Consider the following 17,840-nt stretch of genomic DNA (forward strand, 5'->3'; position numbering starts at 1 on the left):
CTGGGGACAGAGAGACAGAGAGCCGGAGCCACAGACAGAGGCACACATAGCCTTAGAGTCAGACTAACAGGTATCCAGGAAGCCATGGGAGTGCCTGGAAGCAGAGGCGGATGCAAATTGAGTACATTCAGAGACTAGCCCCATCCTGTTCTTCAACATGGACCAGAACCCCTCTGGCTTCCAGAGCAAAGAGACAGCAGCTCCCTACAGCAGGCAGAATGAAACCCAAGACGCTCCAAAAGTGACCTCCAACCTCCAAGATGCTGCCCATGGTCAGCAGGCCAACACGCAGGCACCTATACCCATCATCCACACTCGCAAATTCAGCAACGTGGAACAGTCAACATCCACACCTACAACCCGAAGAGTTAGCATCCAGGAACCACCAACAACTGTCTTTCTCCCTCGCAAGATCAGTACACAGAGTTCCCCATCCACCATTCTCCCTCGAAGGTTAAGTAATCAAGAGACCCTTCCTCAGGATTTCCAGCCCAATACACAAGACATACAGTCTGTGGCTTACCATCGATGGCTCAGTTCCAGAGAGACTTCTTCTCTTTACCATAACCGCCGACTCAGCATCCTAAGCTCTCATACCCTGTCAGAACTCCCCAGCTCACAAATTGAAACTGAAAGCCACCCCTCCACAGCCCAGTCTTATAGCCCCAACAGAAAACAAACGAGACCCAGTGTGGATGTTCCCCCATCCATAACCCAGAGCCCACAGGCCAGCATCAGAAGTTTTGAGTCCTTTGTCTGGGACTCCAAGGACAGCTTGAAAGAGTTTTCTGAGGACTCTATATCCACTCACAGTAATCTAGGCAGCGCCTCGAAACTGTCCAGCTTTTCTAGTACAATGAACCCTAGTAGGTGAGTACCTGAGGAATGTGGGGGTGGGGGTCATATTCAAGCCTGGAATTCTACAGCTGCATTTGAAACTGGGTGGTATAGCGGTGGGCAGAGGAAAACCTGGGTAAACATAAAAGATAAGGTCTGGTGTTTTGTTTTGTTGGGATGGTGTCTCGGGGGTCTCTCTATGTAGACCAGGCTGGCCTTGAGCTCAGAGATCCTCCTGTTTCTGTCTTCTGCACTGAGACTAAAGGCATGTGCCACCCAGCCTGGCTTCTCAGGTGGGATTTGAAGAATTGGGGGGGGGGGGTGACTGGACAGGGTAGATGGGCTTCCTGCTGATGCCAGTCACATGATCTGTCGCAGGACTCAGAGCAAATTCTGGACACTGCTTCCCATAGGCTGGAGGCTGCTGCTGGAAGCCAAGAAGATCAGCAGGTACCTCAGCCTGGTGCTGGCTGTGGGCGGCATGCTGATGCTCAGCCTCGTCGCCCTGTGGAAGCCTTCGATCCACTTCCAAGTGCCTCTAGGACCCTCAGGGGACCCCGCTGGCCCCCCAACCATCCCCATTGACACCATCTTCTTCATGCGCTGCCCTGACATCTCCTGCATGAATGAATACGATAAGAATGCGTGTAAGGTTGGCCCTGTCCTCCCCCCTCCAGAGACCCAGGTCTCCTCTTTGTTCCAGAGAACTTCAGGAGCCGTTCTCCCCTGAGGTTACTCTGATGCCCACACAATGTCTTCATGCCCAAGAGCCTGATGTCACTGACCAAAAAGCATACCTCACATTCCCAGATCTGATGCACTTAACACCCATTTTATTTTTAGAGCAGCTCAATACTGGTTTGTGTGGGCATACATAAGTGTGCAGATGCAAGTGCATCTGTGCATGCTTGTGTGTGTGGAGGCCAGAAGACAACTTTAGGTTTCATTCTTCAGGAACGATCTTAGTAGGGGTTTCAATTACTATGATAAAACACTATGACCTAAAGCAACTTGGGGAGGAGAGGGCTTATTTCACCTTTATTTCAGCACCTGTTTCAGCAAACCAAAGGTTTCGTTTCCCTGGGTCTTAATTCATTCTTGGGTGGCTTACAAGGCTTACAACTACCTGTAACTCCAGTTCCAGGCAATCTGATGCCTTCATCTGGCCTCTAGTAGTATGTGTGTGCCTCTCTCTGTGTGTGTGTGTGTGTGTGTGTGTGTGTGTGTGTCTGTCTGTCTGTCTGTCTGTCTGTCTGTCTGTCTGCCTGTCTGTGCCTGTACCTGTCTGTGTTTCTCTGTATGAATGTGCATGTTACACAGGTGGAGGCCAGAGGTTGACATCAGGCACTTCCCTACCCTTCCATCTTAGTTTTAAAGGATGTATTTATTAGAGATAGGTTGTCAATATGTAGACCAAACTGGCCTCAAGCTCACAGAGATCTGCCTTTTTCTGGTTCCCAGGAGCTGGGGTTAGAGGCATGCACCACCATGACCACCTATTTTTTATTTTTTTAAATTTATGATATCTGTGTGTGTGTTTGTGTGTGTGTGTGTGTGTGTATGGTATGTACATTAGTACAGATCCTCACGGAAGCCAAAAAAAAAAAAAAAAAAAAAAAAAAAAAAAGGGCATCAAATTCTCTGAAACTAAAGTTACAGGTGATCTTAACCCACCAGTGTAGGCGATAGGAACTGAACTCTGTCCTCCAGAAGAGCAGCAAGCATACTTAACTGCTAAACCATCTCTTCAGCACAGTCCTGGTGTTCTTGATTCTCCTCTTTCCCCAGATCTGCTGGACATGGCCTGGGCCTGCCTCCTCATCTCCGGTGTCATGAGTTTCTGTGTGTGTATGGGTCTCATCAGTACTATATTCTTCCCTAGCACTAACCTGCCCTTGATGGACTTCTCTCTCTTCATCTGCAGCCTCATGACAGGTATGTCACTACGATGCTTTCCATGGGTGCCCATCACAAAGGCTAGCCGCATCCCCTCTATACTCAGCCTACCCCAGCTTCATCTTTACCCTCAGTCCCAGCTCTACCTCCTTACAAATCCCCAGATATCATGATGCCTCTGCGCCTGAAAACAGCCTCCTCTCTTAGCTCCCATCTCACTGCCAGCAAAGCTAAACCCCAAGTCCTCCTCCCTGACACCTGGTCCACCTCCACCTCACCCTCTTTACTCTCCTCAGCCTCTTCACAGATCTAAACAGCCAACTTGGCCTCAAAGCCTCATTACCCTCCATGATTGTCTCAAAGTCAACCAGACTCTTTCCTTCTGAGATGTTCAGCCTCATCCTTAGTCCCAATCCAACCATAGTTTCAAATCCTCAGTCCACGCTTCAACCTACCAGCTGGGAACTTCCATCTGGAACTCATCCCAAGCAATTCCCAATTCCATCTTCTTCTTCAACCAAAACCCAAGAAACTTTCCACCTGTTCTCATTGCCAGCACTTCCTGGACCCTAACCCCTGCACACAGCTCCATGTCCCACCTTCCAAAGAGTTTGCTTCAAATTATTTCACTCTTTTCTCATCTCTTGCCTGGAACTTTACATTTTTCTTTTTTTTTTTTTAAACTGGGTCTCCTGTAGCTGAGACTGATCTTGATCTTCATATATATGCAGCCAACTCTGTCCAGTATGTCCATGAACTTCAGCTCCTCCTGTGCTGTGTTTATGTAGTGCTGGGCATGGAACCCAGGGATTTATGAATGCTGGGCAAGTACTCTACCAACTGAGCCACATCTCAACCCGGTGGAGATAATATTTTCTGCCATGTGAAAATGTAGTGAGTGTTCAATTAGAAAATGTTAACTCTGTTATTTCTGTCACCACATTGAGTCCCATGATTGGTTCAGCTAATCCGACTAGCTAGGCAAGCATCCTCTCCTCCCTGGCCCCTCTGTGTGTGTTCCTCCTTACCCAGTAGAGAATGGTGGTCCATTGGTCAAGGTCATATAAATAACTGAAAATCCCCTGCTAAAACCTCCAGACAAGTTCCTAGGGTCTATCCAAAGCAAGGTAGAGAAAGGTCTAAGACTCTGGGCATGTGTAAATGAGGTACTCTATGTGGTCTCCCTTAAGAGAAGTCATCAATGGTGGCACAGGTCTGAAATCACAGCATTCAGTAAGCTGGAGTGTGAGGTTAACTGAGAAAACAGAGGACAGCTTTTCATGCTACTTTGATAACTAACACTCATGATGATAATCTCCCCTGCTCTCAAAAGACATGCTGATTAGAACATCTCATGTCTACACACAGACCCAAATAAAGAGATGGAGAGAGCATTTTAATTAGAAAACAAATGATGTTGTTCTCCTGTAAGTCATGATAATTGACCTAAAATTGGAGTTGTGTCACAAAAAAATTTTTATAGAAGACCAGCAGTGATGAGACCAGAGAGCAGTGCTGAGACCAGAGAGCAGTGCTGAGACCAGAGAGCAGTGCTGAGAACAGAGAGAAGTGCTGAGAACAGAGAGCAATGCTGGGAAGAGAGAACACTCTGAAAAAAAAAGAACAGACTGAGAACAGAGAGCAGTGCTGGGAACGGAGAGCAGTGCTGAGATCAGAGTGCAGAGCTGAGAACAGAGAGCAGTGCTGGGAACAGAGAGCAGTGCTGAGAACAGAGAGCAGTGCAGGGAACAGAGAGCAGACTGAAATTAGAGAGCAATGCTGGGAACAGAGAGCAGTGCAGGGAACAGAGAGCAGACTGAGATTAGAGAGCAGTGCTGGGAACAGAGAGCAGTGCTGAGAACAGAGAGCAGTGCAGGGAACAGAGAGCAGACTGAGATTAGAGAGCAGTGTTGGGAACAGAGAGCAGTGCTGAGAACAGAGAGCAGTGCAGGGAACAGAGAGCAGACTGAGAACAGAGAGCAGTGCTGGGAACAGAGAGCAGACTGAGAACAGAGAGCAGTGCTGGGAACAGAGAGCAGTGCTGAGAACAGAGAGCAGTGCTGAGAACAGAGAGCAGTGCTGAGAACAGAGAGCAGTGCAGGGAACAGAGAGCAGACTGAGAACAGAGAGCAGTGCAGGGAACAGAGAGCAGACTGAGAACAGAGAGCAGTGCTGGGAACAGAGAGCAGACTGAGAACAGAGAGCAGTGCAGGGAACAGAGAGCAGACTGAGAACAGAGAGCAGTGCAGGGAACAGAGAGCAGTGCTGAGAACAGAGAGCAGTGCTGGGAACAGAGAGCAGACTGAGGACAGAGAGCAGTGCAGGGAACAGAGAGCAGACTGAGAACAGAGAGCAGTGCTGGGAACAGAGAGCAGTGCTGAGAACAGAGAGCAGACTGAGAACAGAGAGCAGTGCAGGGAACAGAGAGCAGACTGAGGACAGAGAGCAGTGCAGGGAACAGAGAGCAGACTGAGAACAGAGAGCAGTGCTGGGAACAGAGAGCAGTGCTGAGAACAGAGAGCAGACTGAGAACAGAGAGCAGTGCTGGGAACAGAGAGCAGTGCTGAGAACAGAGAGCAGACTGAGAACAGAGATCAGTGCAGGGAACAGAGAGCAGACTGAGGACAGAGAGCAGTGCAGGGAACAGAGAGCAGACTGAGAACAGAGAGCAGACTGAGAACAGAGAGCAGACTGAGAACAGAGAGCAGTGCTGAGAACAGAGAGCAGAGCTGGGAAGAGAGAGCAGAGCTGGGAAGAGATAGCATGTATCTCCATTCTGTTGGTTGCTGGTTGGTGAGTGTTTCATCTGGTAGCTCTTGCTATGCTATCACTGTGAATATTTCTGAGACCAAATCTTACTTTGCAACATAGGCTGTCCAGAAATCCCAGCCACCGTGTTGCTTTGCCTTCCTACTGCTGGTATTGAAGGCAGCACACTCCTAATTTTCTGAATATAACTGTCGAGACTACAAAGTCACCTTGAGGTTAAGAGCACATATTGCTCTGCAGCAGAGTGGAATACTGTTCCCAGCACCCACATACCAGCACACAGCTGCTTTAATGTCTGCTCCAGGGGAGCTACTGCCCTCCTCTGGCCCTTATGGGCCATGCAAGCAGTTGTGCACACCATCACCCCATCACACACACATACAGACACACACACACACAAACACACACACACATAATTAAAAATAAAATAAACGTTAAGCTTAATATTTTTTAATGTAAGTCACAATTAATATAAAATACCTTAGTTTAAAATGAGGCTTTTTCAGTCAGATAATTCTATAGTTTTAACTGAACATCTTGTGTTATTTTCAATAATTCAAATAAAGGGTACATTTTTGTCTAATCTGATTAAGTTATTTTTCCTCTTCTCACAAATCATCTTCAATTCCTGTTGATTCAAATTACCAAAATGATTGATCTCTCTCTCTCTCTCTCTCTCTCTCTCTCTCTCTCTCTCTCTCCCTCTCCCTCTCTCTTTCCCTCTCCCTCTCCCTCTCTCCCTCCCCCCATGTGTGTCTGTGTGTGTGTGTGTGTGTGTGTGTGTGTGTGTGTGTGTGTGTGTATCTGTGGCTCCAGATTCCCAACATTAAAGAGGCAATAACAATAATGAGAATCTGTCAAAGTCTTTGAGGCTTACCATGGGTCATGTACATACATACCAATCACCACACACCCTCATGATGCCCCTCAAAGACAAGCTGGTGGTAATACCCACTGTAGAGATGAAAATACTGAGACTCAGACACACAAGAGACTGCTCTAAGGTAAGGGACAGAGGCAAGGTAAGAGGCCTGGTTTTTGAGTCCCAAAACCTTCCAATGTCTCACATCAGGGTACTGTCAGGAGTCCAACAGTTGGAGGTTTAGGATCAAAGTCATTAGAGGCAATGTGGTGGCAGATGCTTGCAATCTACCACTTGGGTGGTTAGAGAAAATTATCAGCAAGTACAAGGTCAGCCTGAACTACACAATGAGTCCAGTAGCTAGCCTGGGCTATAAACAAAGCAAGATCTTCTCTCCAAATGACAAAAACCAAAAGGAAGATAGAAAGTAAAGGAGGGAGGGAAGTAGGAGGAAGAAAAATAGAGAAACAGAAAGAAGAAGTTACATGAAGAGAAAAAAGGAGGCCTGGAGATACAGCTCGGTCAGTAGAGCATTTGCCTAGAGAGCACAAAGCCCTGGGATCCATCCCAAACTGTAGACACTGAGCATGGCACAGGTCTGAGACAGGAAGAGTTCAAGGTCATCCTCAGCTGCATAGGGAGTTAAAGGAAACCAGCACCACAGTGAGAAAGCCACAGCCTGTGACTAAGCCTAGGGTGGGGAGTTACACCTGTTCTGTGCTACACAGGGGTCAGCATCATTCTGGGGGTCCTGTTCTACCTGATGCAAGCCCGGAAGTTCCTACAGGAAGGCATGACCTACACACTGGGAAGCAGTTTCTACCTTGCCTGGATCAATGTCTTCTTCTTCTTGATGATTGGTCTGGCTGGGCTCTGGTGTGGCCTCAGTGTGCAGATGGTGTTGGGGGGATTGTTGGGAGTCAGGGTAGAGTTTCACATAGGGCCAGGGAGGGTGGGACTGGGCTTGGAGCCAAGGCTGGGGATCCCTGTAGGCTTGGGATGGGTTGGGGACAAGCTGAGGGTGAAGTTGATTTGGGGATTCAAGGATGGGACAGGGGCTGGGTTAGGACAGTGTGGGGTACAAGGTGAGGCTAGCCTACTGACCTCTATGTTCTCTGCCCTCTTTCTCTCTCAGGTTTCTTCTCCTATCTGAACTATATTAACTTCTGGTCTATCCTGTCACTCCAGGCCATGTGGTCTTAAGACACGACAATAAACTAACACCAATGGTGTGCTTAGGCTGTCAACTGCCTGGCAATCCACCCCTATACTCATGTATACTCATGTAACTTCTGACTCCCTTTAACCCAGAATGCTAATTTATATTTTAAAGAGAAATATCTTCTGCCCAGAAAATGTCTTTATTTGGCTCTGTATGTTGAACAAAGCACTTCATGGAACTGCCATATTTCCTTCCCCCAACTTTGTCATCTTTGTCCTCCTAAGTAGACGGGTAGAAAATGGATTCAGGAAACCACTAAAGGTCAGAAAAGAGACTGGGGTAAGGGTCCTTGGCAAACAAATGGTAGGGTTTGGTTTGGTTTGGTTTAGTTTGGTGGTTTTTGAGGGGGTGGGGAGGGTGGCTTCAAGACAGGGTTTCTCTGTGTAGCCACAGCTGTTCTGGAACTCACTTTGTAGACAACGCTGGCCTCGAACTCATTGAGATCTACTTGCCTCTGCCCCCAGAGTGCTGAGATTAAAAGTGTGAGCCACTTCCACCTGGCCACAGGTGCTTCATGCTGGCTGGACAGTTGGCTTCAGCCTTTACTTCTTTTGATTTCCGTTGTGTTTTTTTTTTTTGTTTTTGTTTTTGAGACAGAGGCTCACTATGTTGACCAGGCTAGCCTGAGCTCACAGAGATGGGCCTGCCTCTGCCTCCTGAACGCTAGGATTAAAGGTGGGCATCACTGTGCCCCAGCTCCAAACTTTAGTTTTATAATCAATAACTCGCCTTTTCTGAGGAAATTCTGCTCATACCCTCAGCTCCCCTCCCGTCCTTTCCTGCAGTCCCATCCCCCACCCCTTCTCTCCTTCCCAAAGACCGGCAGCACAAGCCTGTTCAGTGTAGGTCTTTGGGAGGGAGGTGTGGGACCAAGAGTCCTCTGATGAGCGGGGAAGGGTTAAAACCCAGGTAAAAACTCCCATATTGCCCAGGTCCACCACCACGTCCCACACAGGGAAATGAGGGCCCCTTTTCTCATTCTCATAGGTCTAGAGACTGTCACTTTCTAGCCCCATGACTCCATAACAAGGTTGACCCACTTGGGACTCAGTTTCCTTGTCTGTAAAGTAGAGGCAATGATATACTACACGGATCCAACCTTTTGATACCACCCCATAATATTATCTACAAAGTTCATATCCAAGAACTGCATGATCAAAGAGCTAGAGAGATGGTGTGGTGGTTTGAATAGGTTTGCCACCCACCCCCCGACCCCCACCTCATATGTTTGAATGCTTGGCATGGGAGTGGTGCTGTTAGGAGGGGTGTAGGTGTGGCCTTGTGGGAGGAAGTGTGTCACTGTGGGGGTGGGTTTCACTGTGAAGTCTCTTATGCTCAAGCTCTGCCCAGTGTGGAACACCGGCTCCTTCTGCTGTCTGTGAATCAAGATACAGATCTCCGCTCCTCCACCACCATGTCTGCCTACACACCGACATGCTTCCCGCCATGATGATAATGGACTAAACCACTGAACTGTAAGCCAGCCCCAACTAAATGTTTTCCTTTATAACAGTTGCCTTGGCCATGGTATCCCTTCACAGCAATAAAGCCCTAACTAAGACAGATGGCTTAGTGGTTATGAGTGCTTGCTTGCTTTTCCAGAAGACTGGGTGCAGTTCCTAGCATCCACCTCGGGTGCCTCACAACTGCCTGTAACTCCAGCTCTGCCCTCTTCCAGCCTCTGCAGGTACTGCGTTCATATATATGCATATACAGGCAACCCACCCCCCACCACCAACATGCACACTCACACAAATGAAAATAAAAATAAACTTGGAAAAAAAAAAAAAAAAAGAACTCCACAATTGAGTTACCAAAAAAAAAAAAAAAAAAAAATTCGCCAGGGTCTGGACAGATGGCTCAGCTGTTAAGGGCACTCGGTTTTGCAAAGAACCAGGGCTTGATTCCCAAACCTCTCATGGCAGTTCCCACCTGCCCATAACTCCAGTTCAACACTCCCATCTGACCTCTGAGGGTGCCAGGCATACACACATGCAAGCAAAACACTCATAGCCATAAATCTAAAATAAGCAAATTTTATTTTCAAAGGAAAAAAATTTAGATGTGCTCTCACATATTTCAGGCTGGCCTGGAACTCACTGTGCAGCCAAGATGGAAGCTAAGTTCTCAGTCTCTTGCTGGCATTATAGGTGGGCACAACCATGCCTGGTTTAACGCCGGGGATGAACCCAGTGCTTCCTCCATGTTGGACAGACACTCTACCAACTACGCCACATTCCCCAAGCAAATGTGTCCGTTTTTAAATAGAGGTGAGCAACAGCTCTGTCTTGTACTAGATCTACAAGTGATCAAACAAACACAGTCCCGGTGCTGTGCAAACAGATGCAAGATGTGTGCCCATAGATGAAGGTAAGGGGATCCATGCTATGGGGAAAGAGAAAGGTATCTTGAGTATTTTTCGTTGCTATGATAAAACACCCTGATACAAGCCTCTTAAGGGGACAGGTTCACAGTTCAAAGTGCAGTCTATCACATGGCAAGGTAGGGTGGGGGCAAGGAGGCAAGAGCTTGAGGAGGTAGCTGGTCACATTGCATTTGCAGAGAGACATGAACACTTGTGCTCAGCTTTTCCCATTTATGCAGCCCATGGTTCCCTCGGTCAACTAGCCTAACCAAGATAACCTGTGCACAGGCATGGTCAGAGGCTAACCTAGCCCAGAAAACTGTCCACAAGGTTTGCTCCAAGGCTGGTTTCCTAGGTGATACCAGATTTGGTCAAGTTGACTCTATTAACCATCAATGTGGTCATGGAAACCAAGCATAGAGGCAGACAGGAAGATCTCTGAGTTCAAGGCCAGCCTGTTCTATATAGAGAAACCTTGTGTCAAGAAACAAAACAAAAATATGGTAAGGGAGCTAGGACTAGAAAGAGGGGGCTAGGTGGGAGTGGAGTCCATCGGAGATTCTTTGCTAAAATGACAGGTGAGCAAAGGTGACTGTAGGAAGAGGGAAGCTATGTGGACTGGAGTTGCTTGAAACTCAGACAGAATGGAACATGCTAAAAGTCCTGTGGCAAAGAAGGACTCAGTAGGTTCTGTAGATATGTGGCAGGCTACAAGTGAGGGAGGAAAATGAGTGGGGTGCACACATAGAAACATCACTGGGGGCCCTGTTGAAACCGTTGCTTTTCCTCTGGTGAGAGTCAGCAGCAATAACGTAAACTCATTTACCTAAGAGAAGAAGCTTTTCCTTTACTTCAGACCACTAGGTTCCAAGGCCAGTCTCCTCCATGGAATGAGAATGAGCCCTGATGAGCAGAGAGGGCCAGCTAAACATAGAATACTAATGTCACATTAAGGAATCTATAGCTTAAAGAGTGTAACATGGAAAGACTATATGGAGGGCAACCTGAAGAAAAAGAGACCTGGTACGAGATACAGACTTAAAAAAAAAATGTTTTATACTTTTGTGGTTGAGTACCCACCTCCAGCTCATCCAAGAATTCAGAACCCCGACCCTTATCCCCAAGGGAACAGACAGAATGTCTAGGGGTCCAGACCTCCGCCTCCTTCCTCAGACCCAGCAGTCCCTATCTCAGCCTCCAGATTCATACCCAGTAGTCCAGTCCTCCAGCCCCAGTCCTTTATGCCCAAGGGTCCAGACACCATCCACCCTCCCTCACACCCAGGGATCCAGACCCAAGCTGCCCTCCTTCCAGCACAAGGAATACCCGCTTTTCCGCCCTAGCGTCCCTGCTCTGGGCCCGCCCACCATAGAACACAGTACTCTAACTACACCACACCCATGAGTCCCTAAAAGTCTGCCAGTCAGTGCTGGTCCTGCCTCCCGAGATGCAGTGGCGACTACCGCTGGGTAGGCCCTTTAAGCATAACCCAGCCCCTGCAGCTAACTACCCCGCCTCGCTGGCAAGTCCGGGACCTTCGGGTTCTGGCCTCACTCCCACCCCTTGGGGGCCTTTCTCGTCCCGCCCCTCCATGGGACTGTCTTAAGTACTGCCTGACCTGAGTAACGCAAGAACCTTTCAGATACGTCCTTCATTATTTTCATCCTCTTCGGAAACAACACTCCTTATCACCTGGTCAGGAACGTTCTAGCGGCAACAGACGTTTAGTCTTTCCGCTACCAAGAAAGCAGGATTGCAGGCTCAGGCGTAGATGTAGGCTGCCTCGGGGCGGGGCCTAAGAGCCGCTGGAGGCGGTGCCTCGCGGGCGCGGTGGGTGGGACTGACAGGCGGCGCGCGCTATAAAGTGGGACACGCGGCTGTGGCGCGCGCCTGTGGCGATCGCGTGCGAGGTGAGGTCACTCCTGGTGAGTTTTCTCGAGGTTGGCCTCGGCGCCTGCCACTCTGTGGTGCTGCTTTGCGCCCTGGGAAGCGCGTGTCTCGAGGTATTCATGGCCTGGTCACGGGTGTACCTGTCGCGTGTACGGGCTCAAGGGCGCTGCTTGGGGCCGCGTGCGCGCTCGGGTTGGAACCAGGGTGTCCCCTCGGAAGGGGCGGATGCGGGTCCTTTCGGGACGATGCCTTTCGCCAGGTTTATGGAGCTTGGGATGCCGGGACGGGCCTTCCTTTGTCTTGCCTTAGCCGCGCTACGCCATTTCTGCTGCTCACGTCGCGGGTCTTGTCCGCCATCTTCCCGTTTTTAGGTGACAGGGAGGGGGTGTGTGTGACATAGAATTTTTCCTCCCGATGACAGCCCCGTGCTACCTGCAGGTTCTCTCCGTAGGAAATCTCTACCACTGCCCCTCCCCCCGTGTGGGATTTTGGCATTTTTGTGCAACCTAGAACACATGAGGGCTGGAGGAGGATGGGGTGTAGGGGCAGATACACGATACGGAGTTACCGAGGCGGAAGTGAGTGCACGTGGAGGACTGGATTGCTTCGGAGCAGCAGGTAGGAGTAGACGAGGAGAAAGGGAGCCAGGCCTTTGTTCACCTGCAAGAATACTAATACAATGGCTACAAGATACCTAATGGTTTTGTTATTGGGCCTGATGGTTCAAGCATGTCGTCCCAGCTACTCAAGTAAATTACTTATTTCACCCAAAATATTTTAACCACACGTTTGCCTCTAAACCAATCTTTTTCTGCCTACTGGTCAGTGCCATTATCACATTTGATTAGACTCTTTCCTCCTGGGATCCTACTGTTCTCTTGGTGTTCCTTGCTAAGTCATCTCCAGACGGCTTTCACAGGGTGGTTCAGATCTGGCTGGAGTAAGTCACTGGGCCTTGTTTATATCACTTATAACTTAGTAGGGTTTTGTTTGTATTTTGCTCTGCAGAACCCTCTTAGTTCTCCCACCAGGTTACTCAGAAGGTTTGTGTCTTTGCAGGTTTTGTCTGTCTTTCTTTCTTTCTTTCTTTCTTTCTTTGTGTCTTTGCAGGTTTTGTCTTTCTTTCTTTCTTTCTTTCTTTCTTTTTTTTTTTTTTTTTTTTGGTTTTTCGAGACAGGGTTTCTCTGTGTAGCCCTGGCTGTCCTGGAACTCACTCTGTAGACCAGGCTGGCCTCGAACTCAGGAATCCGCCGGCCTCTGCCTCCCAAGTGCTGGGATTAAAGGCGTGCGCCACCACTGCCCGGCACAGGTTTTGTTTTTCAAGGTTACTAGCAGATACAGCCAAGAGAGGGGAACAGCAGATCCATAGGGAATCTCTATGGACTTATTGGATTGGGGGAAATTGGAGCATCTAGTGGATTTTGTGTTTATTAATCTTTTATATAGTGTTAGCTAGGCCACCATCCTTGGAGGCAGGTAGCCTTGACACTGCAGAAGGCCTGAGGCTCCTATGATGTTTAGCACTGGGCTCCAAACATCCTTGAGGACACAGTGCCCCTCCAGGACCTTTGACACCTGGAGGTCTGAGGACCTCTCAGTCTGATGTTCTGCACCTGTAGGGTGTCCCCACACATAACCCTCACAGGGTCCTTTCTGTATTACAGGTGTATCTTGAAGTCAAGTAGCCATCCATCATCATCTTACTGTGGTGAGAACCTTTATTTTAATCTATCTGCACCTAAAATTGTACCTTTTCAGCTACTTTCTGTAAGTTGGATTTAATGAACCAGTAATTGTAGGGTATTTACATATTAAAACTCTTAAATGGGGTCAGTCAGGTGGTTGGTAGAGACCCCAGACCTGCTGTTCATAGCTCCATACTGGTCAGTAAACCACCTCCACAAACCTGGGTGCAGAATAGCGGGCACATCAAGGGCAGGCGCTGAGTCCTCTGTACAGTTACACAGAGAGGGTGGCAGTATTTTCTGCCTTCTAAGAAGGATTTGTGTCTTTGCAGGTTTTTCACTGGGTAAAGTACAAAAAGGACCAAATTTTCAAACTCAATAGAGGGAACAAAATGTCAGCATTATCGCCTGCCCACTAGATTTGTGGACTGAAGACAGTGTACCTTTGAGCATCGCTTAGGGCCTAGCAAATAATTTGTACATAAAAATGATACTTTTTTTTTAAGAACCTTGAATTTACATGGGGGCCATTATTAGAATAACAAGATTTATCAGAAGACAGGAATGTGTGTTATCTGGAGAAGAACAAGTTCTCAGCTCTAGAAGAATATCTCTTTGTTTCTTGGGTGTTGGGAACAGGGAAAACAATGACTCTGCTGCTGACCTCAGATGTTTTCTATCTGACCATACTGGGCTTGGGCCAGTGACAAAGTGTCCTGCATAGTGCTGAACACACGGAGTCTATGGACTGGACAAAGATATGAACTGAGAGAGAGTGCTGAGAGCTGGAGAGGACCTGCGCCTTACAGGCTGTGTGCTCAGAATGGAACAGGCAGGGTAGAAATTTACCTATTGTCCACCCTGCAGCCACTGGTTATATGGGTCTTAGAAGTAACTGAAACGGGCTGAGTGTGGCTGGGGCTGGATTTTTCATTATTAATTATCTACATCTTTAGACATCTCATTTCTGCACAAAACAGAGGCTTCTGGCTGCTAAATAATTGTAAGGACTGTGTGAGCATAGCAGAAAAGTGAACCTTTTTAGTTACTTTATAATTTGGATTTAATCAACCAACAGTTAGAGGGTTCAAGGCCAGCCTGTGCTACATATAACAAGGCTTTGTTGGGTGGAGGAGAAGGGCAGTCATCCCTTAAGACTATCCCACCAGGGTCTTAAGCAGATGTCAGAATGCAGAGTCATCACGTCCCCAAGTGGCAGGGTCCAGCAGTGGTGCTGGCCTCAACTTCAGGCTTAAAGAATTGCTTCAGGGGGATACAGGCCTGGAGGGAGTGCAGAAGCCACTTTTAGGCATGTTCACTACACCCTGAGAATTCCTACGGCTGAGCCGTGAGACCAGGACTAGCCTCTGTCTCATTTGCCCCACATTCCCAAGGACAACACATCCTCAGTTTACAACATGCAGGTCAGTGTGGGCAGTTGAGGGATAATTGTGGCACCTGCCTATAATCCCAACATTCCAGGTGGCTGAGGCAGGAGGATCCTGAGTTCACATCCAGCCTGGACTCCGTACAGAAATAAGTGAGTAAGATGGGGTGTATCAGAAATCCTCTACCTTGGGAATATAAAGACCAACTTTGTCCACCTAGACTGTCTTAAGCAAGTAAACGGTGAAGTGCTGTGGACCCCTAAGGGGCTTGGGTTCTCTGAAACCAAGAGTCAGCCATTCTCTTGACTGGATTTCTAAGCACTGGGCTACGCTCTTCCTCTGTGGGACTTTAAGTGGCCCCAGGGCCTTGGAAAGGGAGGGTATTAATAGTACCAGGACCTCTGTGATGTCCAGCACTGGGCTCTGACCATCCTGAGGACATGGTGCCCCCAGGGACCTTTGACACCCTGGGGTCTGAGAGGCCCTGGCTATAAAGGGAGTAGATGGAGAAGCTGTGGTCTTCATGAGTCTCACCAGTCTCTTTCCCCTCTCCCTCCTGCCAACAGAGAGAGGCAGTTCCTTCAGACAACCAGGCTTCCCTCCAGGTAAGCAGAAGGGCTGCCCAAGGTAGGGTAGAGGTGTTAATACTGCTAGTACAAACAGCTCAGTTGAGACTTTGAGCTGTCCGTGTATATGCTTGGGGACCCCTGTGATGTCTAGCACTGGGCTCTGATCATCTTGAGGACATGGAGCTCCCCAGGACCTTTGACACCTGTGGGTCTGAGGGGTCCTGACTGCAAGGAGGAATAAATAGGGGGATGCCATGGTTGTCCTGTCCCTTGCTAAACTATGTCCCCTCTCCTTCCTGCCTACAGGTGGTTTCTGCAAACAGCCTACTTCCCTTCAGGTAAGAGCAGAAGGACTGTCTGGAGTAAGGGTCTAATGCTGGTCACATGAACTTGGTTTACACAAAAGAGTGGTTGAAGGAGCTGGACCCAGTTGCTATGAGGCATTCTGCCCTACCACTCTTGGGAACCTCAGTGATGTGTAGCACTGGGCTCTGACCACCATGGTGACATGTTGTGCCTCCAGGCCCTTTGACATCCAGGAGTCTGAGGGGTTTCCATTCTACTGGGATAGTGTATGGAAGTATAGTCCTTTGTCACCTACCAGCATGTCCTATGTCTTTGCAGCCTCTGCAACAGCATTGCGACTAGCCCTCTTGCTATCCTTACCTTGAGCCTGTGAGGGCCATGGCGGAGAGAGTGCTGGTGCCCACCCAGATAGGCCGGGGGGACCGCTACTACACGTACACGGAGCTGTTGGCTATCTCACGGCGTTTCAAGCAGAACCCCAATGAGCTCATGGTCACCTGGATCCTCCGAGTGTATGACCAGGGAGGCCCTGCCCTGTCCCTGAATTCCGGGGAGCTGGGGCTGCTGGGTGACCTCACCCATGATGCCATCTTTAACTACCGCTGCAAGGCCCTGCGGGGGGCTGGCTGCCAGACTCTCCTGAGCTGGCTGCTGCAGGCCTGGCGTCAGCGCTGGGAATCCTCCCTGCATTTTGAGGCCACTGAGCTACCCTTCAGGCCCTGGACCACCATGGAGGAAGGCATCCAGCTGGTGCGTGAGCTGGGCATGATTGAGTGGATCTACCTTGACCCAGAAGGGCCTGTGGACCTGGCCCCAGAGGATGTGGCCTTCACTCAAGGCCTGCAGCGGCGCCTGCTCACAGCAGCACCCTCTGAGCTGCGGCTTTCGCTGGTCAGCCTGCTGGTGCGTGGCATGACGGTGTTGGAGGCCGTGATGGAGATCCAGACTATTGCTGATGTGGGCCTGCTCTGGCGCCAAAGCCATCCAGGCCGCACCAAGCTCATGTTGGGGCCCAACCCAACTCGGAAGGACCTCCTAGGCTGGCTGCTCAGCCACGGTGTGCCCCGGGAGCAAGTAGACAGGCAGCCTACCAAGGTACTCCTGGAACTGTACATCAAAGAAGCCAAGCGCAGTCGTGGCCACCCCAACTATGGGCTGACGGAGGAGCAGCCCCCACCACCCCCTTACTCCGACCAGGCCTGTGGGGAAGAGCAGCCAGTGCGTCATGACTAGTCCTGGACTGGCTTTGAGAGGACACTTACACCCCAGGGTTGACGGTGGGAAGATGAATTGCAGAGACGCTGCCTGTAACCCAGGTCACTAGGGAGCAGCTTGAGAGCACCTTTCCCACATCCCACCCTACAGCACTTAGGCCAAGCTCAGTGGCCCCAGAGGAGTGTGCATGTTCCTAGCCACACAGTCCATGTGGAAGTGAGCCACAGGTGGCCATTGGTTGTGAGTCTAGGGTGCTTATGGCCCTGGAATAATCCCCTTGAGTTGGAGCTTAAGGCCACATCAGGGTCCCCACCCCTTTGCCTCCACATGGGCCCCAAAGCACTACATACAGGCCATCTTGAATTTTTTACTTTTTCAATGCAAGACTTACATAGTACTTTAGGTCTAGGCCGCACTTCATGGACTTTTACTGGATGTTTGACACTTTAGGGCCAGTCTCCCTATTGTAAAGGCTTAACATTGCAAACTTTTCTAATGCAGCATTTTTACTTTATATTTTATTTTGAGCTTATGTGACACTTTGGTTTTGGGGAGAGGAGAACCCCCTTTTGTAAAGATTTTCCTTTGGGGACCCTGTCCCCGTTTTCTTTTAACCATGCCCTTCCCTTTTGAAGCACCTTCCAGCTGGGTCTGGTCTCCCGAGCTGCACAGATGGCCCCTGGCCAATGCAGATCTGGATTTAGTGGAGGGGTGAGGTGGGCAGCCCTGGAACTTCTGCCTTCGTGAGTTCCTATTAAATTGCTGGTTCATTGCCCTCTGTGAGGTGTGCTGTTTGATTCGGTTCCAGCGTGGGTAGAATCTGGGTGATGAGCTGG

General features: G+C 49.2%; 2 protein-coding genes, 1 long non-coding RNA gene and 4 other non-coding genes across 22 annotated transcripts; 6 read left to right on the forward strand and 1 right to left on the reverse strand.

Moving 5' to 3' along the window:
• Window positions 1–11: 11 nt before the first annotated feature.
• LOC117721699 (uncharacterized) lies at window positions 12–7,716 on the forward strand. 2 transcript variants are annotated; one of them, XM_034520502.2, is made up of 5 exons: window positions 12–870; window positions 1,216–1,484; window positions 2,626–2,772; window positions 7,093–7,224; window positions 7,500–7,716. In XM_034520502.2, exons 1-5 carry the CDS (start codon window positions 158–160, stop codon window positions 7,565–7,567), a joined length of 1,329 nt encoding a protein of 442 aa, XP_034376393.1. In that variant the 5' UTR covers window positions 12–157; the 3' UTR covers window positions 7,568–7,716. The 2 variants fall into 2 exon arrangements, with proteins under 2 accessions (XP_034376393.1, XP_076791852.1); XM_076935737.1 differs by having other exon boundaries at window positions 141–425; window positions 1,223–1,484; window positions 7,500–7,705.
• Window positions 7,717–9,606: 1,890 nt separating this feature from the next.
• On the reverse strand, window positions 9,607–11,664 carry LOC143442089 (uncharacterized). Its single transcript, XR_013110008.1, has 2 exons — window positions 11,598–11,664; window positions 9,607–10,889 (listed from the first exon to the last, which is right to left on the reverse strand). It is a non-coding gene; the product is annotated as an uncharacterized LOC143442089 (long non-coding RNA).
• A 127-nt stretch (window positions 11,665–11,791) lies between these two features.
• LOC117719226 (uncharacterized) lies at window positions 11,792–17,784 on the forward strand. Of its 15 annotated transcripts, none has more exons than XM_076933098.1 (7): window positions 11,802–11,861; window positions 12,280–12,459; window positions 13,506–13,549; window positions 15,009–15,066; window positions 15,481–15,519; window positions 15,790–15,821; window positions 16,108–17,784. In XM_076933098.1, the coding sequence occupies exon 7, from the start codon at window positions 16,168–16,170 to the stop codon at window positions 17,020–17,022; it is 855 nt and encodes a 284-aa protein (XP_076789213.1). In that variant the 5' UTR covers window positions 11,802–11,861; window positions 12,280–12,459; window positions 13,506–13,549; window positions 15,009–15,066; window positions 15,481–15,519; window positions 15,790–15,821; window positions 16,108–16,167; the 3' UTR covers window positions 17,023–17,784. The 15 variants fall into 15 exon arrangements, with proteins under 15 accessions (XP_034373274.1, XP_034373291.1, XP_076789213.1 ...); XM_076933107.1 differs by having other exon boundaries at window positions 11,827–11,861; window positions 12,293–12,459; XM_076933102.1 differs by having other exon boundaries at window positions 11,831–11,876; window positions 12,293–12,459.
• LOC117701952 (small nucleolar RNA SNORD88) lies at window positions 13,344–13,434 on the forward strand. The gene has a single exon (XR_004605905.1). It is a non-coding gene; the product is annotated as a small nucleolar RNA SNORD88 (small nucleolar RNA).
• LOC117701932 (small nucleolar RNA SNORD88) lies at window positions 15,310–15,399 on the forward strand. The gene has a single exon (XR_004605901.1). It is a non-coding gene; the product is annotated as a small nucleolar RNA SNORD88 (small nucleolar RNA).
• LOC117701945 (small nucleolar RNA SNORD88) lies at window positions 15,616–15,705 on the forward strand. Its single transcript, XR_004605903.1, has one exon. It is a non-coding gene; the product is annotated as a small nucleolar RNA SNORD88 (small nucleolar RNA).
• Window positions 15,947–16,037, forward strand: LOC117701960 (small nucleolar RNA SNORD88). Its single transcript, XR_004605907.1, has one exon. It is a non-coding gene; the product is annotated as a small nucleolar RNA SNORD88 (small nucleolar RNA).
• Window positions 17,785–17,840: the final 56 nt, after the last annotated feature.

This window comes from Arvicanthis niloticus, chromosome 1, assembly GCF_011762505.2.
Source record: "Arvicanthis niloticus isolate mArvNil1 chromosome 1, mArvNil1.pat.X, whole genome shotgun sequence".
NCBI classification, from domain to species: Eukaryota; Metazoa; Chordata; class Mammalia; order Rodentia; family Muridae; genus Arvicanthis; species Arvicanthis niloticus.